Genomic DNA, 6,314 nt, shown 5'->3' on the forward strand with positions numbered 1-6,314 from the left:
ATGAACTTTAAACTAACAAAACCTAATTATAACCAAATGACATAATCAAAATGAGATACTATTAGACGTCTCTTTAAAACTCGTTTACATTTATAATGCATCTTAATTTAAGGAATTTTAGTTAATCATTTCAAATTTAATTATGTATCATATAAGTTGTTTATAAAATAAAACATTTTTTATAAATTTTAAATTATTTTCATAAATTATTTTACATGGTTAATTAAAATTAATTGAAAGCATAATACAAACATATTATATGTTGTTATCATAATCACTCCCATAAATAGTCTGACAAATATTAAATTTAGTGCTATGATTTCTTCAAAAAAAAATATTAAATTTAGTAGATAAACTCAAATAATCAAATCTAAAGACATCTAAATTCACTTGTAATATTGTTAAAGAAAAACTAGAATTTGTTATAACACAACACATATCTTTGATTTTCAGTATCAAATATGAATTTTGATGAGATGTAAAAACTATAATGAGATGGATAACTATACAAAATATCAATATAACCATCGATTGTTTCATTCATCTTCATCTCTCACGCGTTATATTCTTCTTTTCATTCTTTTCTTTTAGTGTGTTTTCTACTGTATATTATTTGCTTAAAAAAATGGTGAGCGCTTCAATAGCTCGTAACGTTGTTGGAATTATAGGTTTGTTATTCTCATTTTATACCTCAATTGCAACAAAAAAAATCATATATGAGAATTTAATTTTTCTCCCCCAGTTTTCATTTGCATTGCATTGATTCATGTTTGTTGTGAATTGCATTAATTCAATTTTTTAATTTCAAATTATATAGCGAATAATTCATTATGCATGAAGAACAATTCTAACTTGTTCTCTTAATCAATTAACTCTTACCAATAATCTCTCTTGAAATCTTAATGTAGGGAACGTTATCTCGTTTGGATTGTTCTTTTCACCAGCGTAATTAAACTCTTTAACTCTAATTTACTTTATTTTGTGCAAATGTGAATCATTATAAAATAATGTGTTGATTATTGAATATTTATTAAGGATTATTAACTAATGGAATGAACTGCAGTCCAACTTTCTATAAAATTATAAAGAATAAAGATGTGGAAGAGTTCAAGCCTGATCCATACATAGCAACAGTGTTGAATTGTGCATTTTGGGTGTTTTATGGATTGCCTTTTGTTCACCCAAATAGTCTTTTGGTTGTTACCATCAATGGCGTTGGGCTTGGTTTTGAGTTTGTTTATCTTACCATATTTTATATATATGCCAACAATAAAGGAAGGGTATGTATATCTTACTTCCACTCTGGTTAATTAAACAATTCCTCTTTTGTTGCTCACCATTATTTTTCCTCTAATCTCAGAAGAAGTTGCTTCTTTATCTCCTCATCGAGGCTATTTTCTTTGCTGTTATTGTTCTTATTACAATGTTGGTATTACATGGCACTACCAAGAGATCTTTGGTGGTTGGTATTATTTGTGACATATTTAATATAATGATGTATGTCTCTCCTCTTACTGTCATGGTAAGTTACCTATATCTTATATATTCAAATTAATTTAAACAAATTAATTTTTATCTATTAAAAATGTAAAATAGTTTTCTTTAATATAATTTTACACACACATCAAAACTGTGATCAAATATTACTATAGAGATATTTTTGTTTGTATTTTAAAAAGAGAGGTGCTATGCTTACACCAAAATGTAACACCCATGTGTGTACACCGTATATCCCATAAACATTGCCCCAAGCAATTGTCTGTGTTAGCAAGAATAAAAAATAATTATTAAATATTTTAGAAAAACAAAACCGTATTATTATACGGTGTACATGTTATATTTAATGTAAAAATAGAATTTCGCTTTTAAAAAATATTATTTGCCACATCTAAATGATGAGATATGACCGAATGTTTGTTAATTAATAGATAATATCAACTAAATTTTATTTGTAAATTACTTTACATGTAATTAATCATGATGTTTTGTTTAATATTATGTTCAGGCAAAGGTTATTAAAACCAAGAGTGTGAAATACATGCCATTTTGGCTCTCTGTAGCTAACTTTCTTAATGGATTATGTTGGACAACATATGCTTTGATCCACCCCTTTGACATTTATGTTTTGGTAATTAATTTAATATATATTATTGTGAGTTAATAATTATATTTCAATTGGATAAGATGTTTTTAACTAATTTATAGCTAACTGATATACCTTTGAAATAATCTTGCAGATCAGCAATGGAGTCGGAGTAATCTCTGGACTTGTTCAACTTATATTATATGCTTATTTCTGGTGCAGGGGAGAAAATATAAGTGATGGTGGCGATAATGTTCAAAATCCAACTGGTGTCTAATGTGATAATGACATTCTACTATTTTTCTTCTTGAAATATGAAAGTGTTAGAATAAATCAAAAGTAAAGGATATTAGGAAGATTAATATTTTCACTTGAGTCTCACGTTTGTATCACAACTAATTGAAATGACTATCTTTTAAAAGGCATGGTAGTGCAAAACCCTCCCAAATTGTCGACTGAAGCGTAATTTTGTAGGTCATAATGTTTTGTACAAGACGACTATCTTTGTCTATAAATATGTAATTGTAAATATAATTCTAAAACAAAAACAATTAAAGAAGTCTATTTTCAGAAACTGATATCTTTATTTGTATTTGTGAATTTATTTATTTAGTAACTCGCAAAAATCCTAATATCATAACACTCTTTAAAAGAATAAAATGCGGTCGAGAGATTGAGTTCCTTTATCTTCATTGTCGTTTGAAGTGTGGAGAGAATCACATTTGAGATTTACTATACTGACTTATCAACTTATTTTTAAATTTGACAACCTAAATGATAAGGTATTAATCGATAGTCATATTAGTGTTAGATTATTTTTACATTAATATATAATTATAATTAATTATCTTCTCATGATAAACTATATTTTAAAAATAATTTAATATAATTAAAATTAGTGTATTTGAATATGGATTTGATAACACAGACTTCCAGTTATTTTTCATACATATTTTAGGCCTTCATTTATAAGATCATTTTTATATATCTTGTAATATTCTACCGATATGCATTTAGAATCATATCAATAAAATATTAATAACGGGTACTGAGTACATACAATAGATGAAAATAGGAGTATACATCACATACATTTCAAAGAGTATATAGAAAATGAATACAAGATGTATAACTACAACAATAAAATACAAAGCCAAAAGAAGATTGTTATACCCCAAAATTTGCCCGCATCTTTTTTCAAGGAGAAGACAACAGACCTCTGTCTAAAAATTTGGAGTTTTATATAATCTTGGATTTTATTTCATGAATATCCTGATTTTATGAATACTCAGTTTTTAGAATATTTTTATATGGTATTTTGGTTCGCTGTTGAATTCATTCTTACACAAACGCCAAATACTGTTTATCACTTCACACGCAGTTTATTTGAGATTTATTTTCAGATAAATAATACTGACGCAATTGGTATAGAATCAAATTTTGCAGGCGCAGAGTCCAGGGATTCAGACTGTACTGGTAACAATTAAATTATTATTGGTTTTGTTCCCCACTAATTTTTGTACTATATTATTGTTTTCAAATCTCTTTCTTTCTTTTCAAATCTTTTTCTTTCAAATCAAACCCTAACTTTATTCTATACATCTTTCTTTTCAAACCCTACCATACACTTTCTTTCAAATCCTACTACCACTCAAACTTTCCTTTTTTGTACGGTATCGCTTCATTCCCCAACGTCTCCATCCTTCTTTTCACTCTATATATACCCCTCATTTTTTCCATAAATTCTCACATCAAATTTCACTCATCTCCCAAATTTCTATCATACTATCTCATAATTATTTTCTCTTCTTCCCCGGCAAAAATGGCAAAGTGAGTGGATACGTTTTTTCTTGTTGTCATCTCTGTTTTTGTGGTGATCATGTCCTTTTTCTGTCTGCATAGTCCTGAAAAATGCGGACCTGGGATGCTTGCACTCCCGTACATCTATATATTGTTGTTTATAGCATGGGTTTTTAATCGTCATACTTAAAGTTTGTCGTATCTTTCGCTTTCAAATAACGTACCGTTCATTATATTTGTCGTACTGTTCGTTATATTATGTAATATTTGTACTGTCATTATTAAATATTGTATTGTCTATTGTACTGTCACTTAATTATCGAGATAATATTATGTGTGTTTATTGCTAGTTAAATATTTATTTTTCTGTGCATTAAATCCTTCTCAAGATTATTATCAGTAATTTTGTTCGCGTACGGTATATTTTATTTATTTATTATGTTTGTGTTTTTCTAACAACTCATGTAAATAATTTTCACCATTAACACAACAAAAAAGCAAAAAGAAAAAAATTAACTTTAACTGTTAAAGTTTTCACTTTAACTGTTACGTTAATGCCCGGACAGCCAGTTAACAGTCAAACCCGCTGACAGCACGATTCTCTGTGTTTGTATCATCAGTCAAATCAATATTTTGCATTTCAAAATTCCAAGATTTTTGTTCTAGAAGTCTTCTGATAATCACAGGATCAGCAGAGACTCAACACTGCACAAAAATCAGGTACGCCTAACTGTCTCCTACACAAACAGTCCCTAATTAGGGTTTTTGTTTTTTCAGGAGAACAAGTTTTTTTTGAGACCTCAAATGGATTTCATGGATATCCATATGTCTCAAAGTACCACCAGACAAATTTTCAAACTTCGATTCGCTCGGACGCACAATCAACAGTTCAAACAGTCAACAGACAACCAGTTTGACCGAAAAGTCAACAGACAGTCAAAAATGAAATTTTTTGTCAACATCCATATTTTGTCAAAAGATTCATCATTTGATCAATGGTTGATCATAATTCATCAAGAAAAGTTCATAAATCAACAAAACTCTAAGTTTCAAAATTAGGGTTTTCTCCTAAAAAGTCAACTGAACTTTGACCGGCCATAACTCTTTCCTCGTTCATCTGAAAAATTCCAACCAAAGCTTATTTTGAAGTAAATTCAATTATCTTTCAAATGAAATTGGTCCCATGGTCATTGGATTTACCATTTGGAAAATATGAGCTCAGACATTACAGGTCATTTTCAAAGTCAACAAAAAGCAATTTTTTGTCAAAGCCCATAACATCAAGATAACTTCTCCAAATGCAAAAAAGCTTCCAAAGTAGCTTGTAGAGGACATCTTGAGGTTTCTAAAAACTACAAGAACTTCTTCATATGATCAAAATTGCGGGAGTTATGCCTTGTTGAAGTTGATCATTTTTTGGGAAAATGCATGAAACCAACATTGATCAAAATTGTTTTTTTTCCAAAAGGGCCCAAGCATTTGTGATCCAAACATGTTCCTAATAATGTTTAAGGCATCCCACGACCAACATTAGGCCCATAACATTTTTATTTCTTTTTTGATTTAATTTTACTTCATTTAAAGTTAAATTAAAAAAGAAATGATCCAAGATAATGATCCAATGCTTTGTCTTTAGCTTGAGTCACCAAGTTTTATCCAAATTTTGAAGCATAGAGGTACAGAAGACCTATGGCAAGAGGGGTGAAGAAAATTGAAGCCATGGCCAAGACTTTCAAAGCTTTTATTCATAAAAAATTCAAAATTTCAAAGGCACTCAAGTATGGAAGAAAAGCATGGTTGCTTAAGTTCTAAGCACTCAATCTTGCCTATATAATAGCTTGAGTCCATCAGCAACACACACACACAAATTCTGAACCAGAAACATACTTGTATCAACTTGAAAATTTCAAAGAAATTTAAAATTCGAATTTTGAGTTTGAGCTAGATTCAATTGCAAATAATTGTCCAAACACGACCCTCAAGTGATTCTGAAACTATTCCAGTAGTTTCCATCAACCAAAACACCTTGAACCAAGCATCAAAAACCCACGGTTTGTTCAAACAAAAACCTACAAAGATATAATTATACATGCATATTTAACACGATGTAAACATATATTTGAGTTTGGTTTGTTGTTCTGATCGTTTCTGGATAGTTAATTAGGGTTTGGTCACATATTCACGAAGTTACCATTTTAGGGTTCTTGAGCTCTATTTTGGGGATTTTCGTTAGAGGCAAAATTAGACCAAGCTAAGGCCATGATTATGATCAGTGAAACATTTGCAACAAAACCATGATCTCGCGCCAAATTTATTTTATGTCTAACCCCTATTCGTGTTGCACAGGTGTAGTAGATATAGGTCTTTTACAGCACACTGTAAACGAGCGGTGTAAAAAGCCCATCTGATGAAGAAGACGAGACGTGGCTCC

At 29.7% G+C, this 6,314-nt stretch overlaps 1 protein-coding gene across 1 annotated transcript; it reads left to right on the forward strand.

The window, feature by feature from the left end:
* Positions 1 to 625: 625 nt before the first annotated feature.
* LOC131625258 (bidirectional sugar transporter SWEET7b-like) lies at positions 626 to 2,360 on the forward strand. Its single transcript, XM_058896138.1, has 6 exons — positions 626 to 668; positions 909 to 945; positions 1,064 to 1,280; positions 1,361 to 1,522; positions 2,006 to 2,128; positions 2,238 to 2,360. Exons 1-6 carry the CDS (start codon positions 626 to 628, stop codon positions 2,358 to 2,360), a joined length of 705 nt encoding a protein of 234 aa, XP_058752121.1.
* Positions 2,361 to 6,314: the final 3,954 nt, after the last annotated feature.

The sequence above is a fragment of the Vicia villosa genome, unplaced genomic scaffold, assembly GCF_029867415.1.
Source record: "Vicia villosa cultivar HV-30 ecotype Madison, WI unplaced genomic scaffold, Vvil1.0 ctg.000197F_1_1, whole genome shotgun sequence".
Classification (NCBI taxonomy): Eukaryota; Viridiplantae; Streptophyta; class Magnoliopsida; order Fabales; family Fabaceae; genus Vicia; species Vicia villosa.

Coding starts and splice junctions, on each gene's coding strand:
- LOC131625258 (XM_058896138.1), top strand. CDS start 626: ATGGTGAGCGCTTCAATAGCTCGTAACGTTGTTGGAATTATAG. Junction 669..908: donor TAACGTTGTTGGAATTATAG/GTTTGTTATTCT, acceptor ATCTTAATGTAG/GGAACGTTATCTCGTTTGGA. Junction 1,281..1,360: donor ATGCCAACAATAAAGGAAGG/GTATGTATATCT, acceptor CTCTAATCTCAG/AAGAAGTTGCTTCTTTATCT.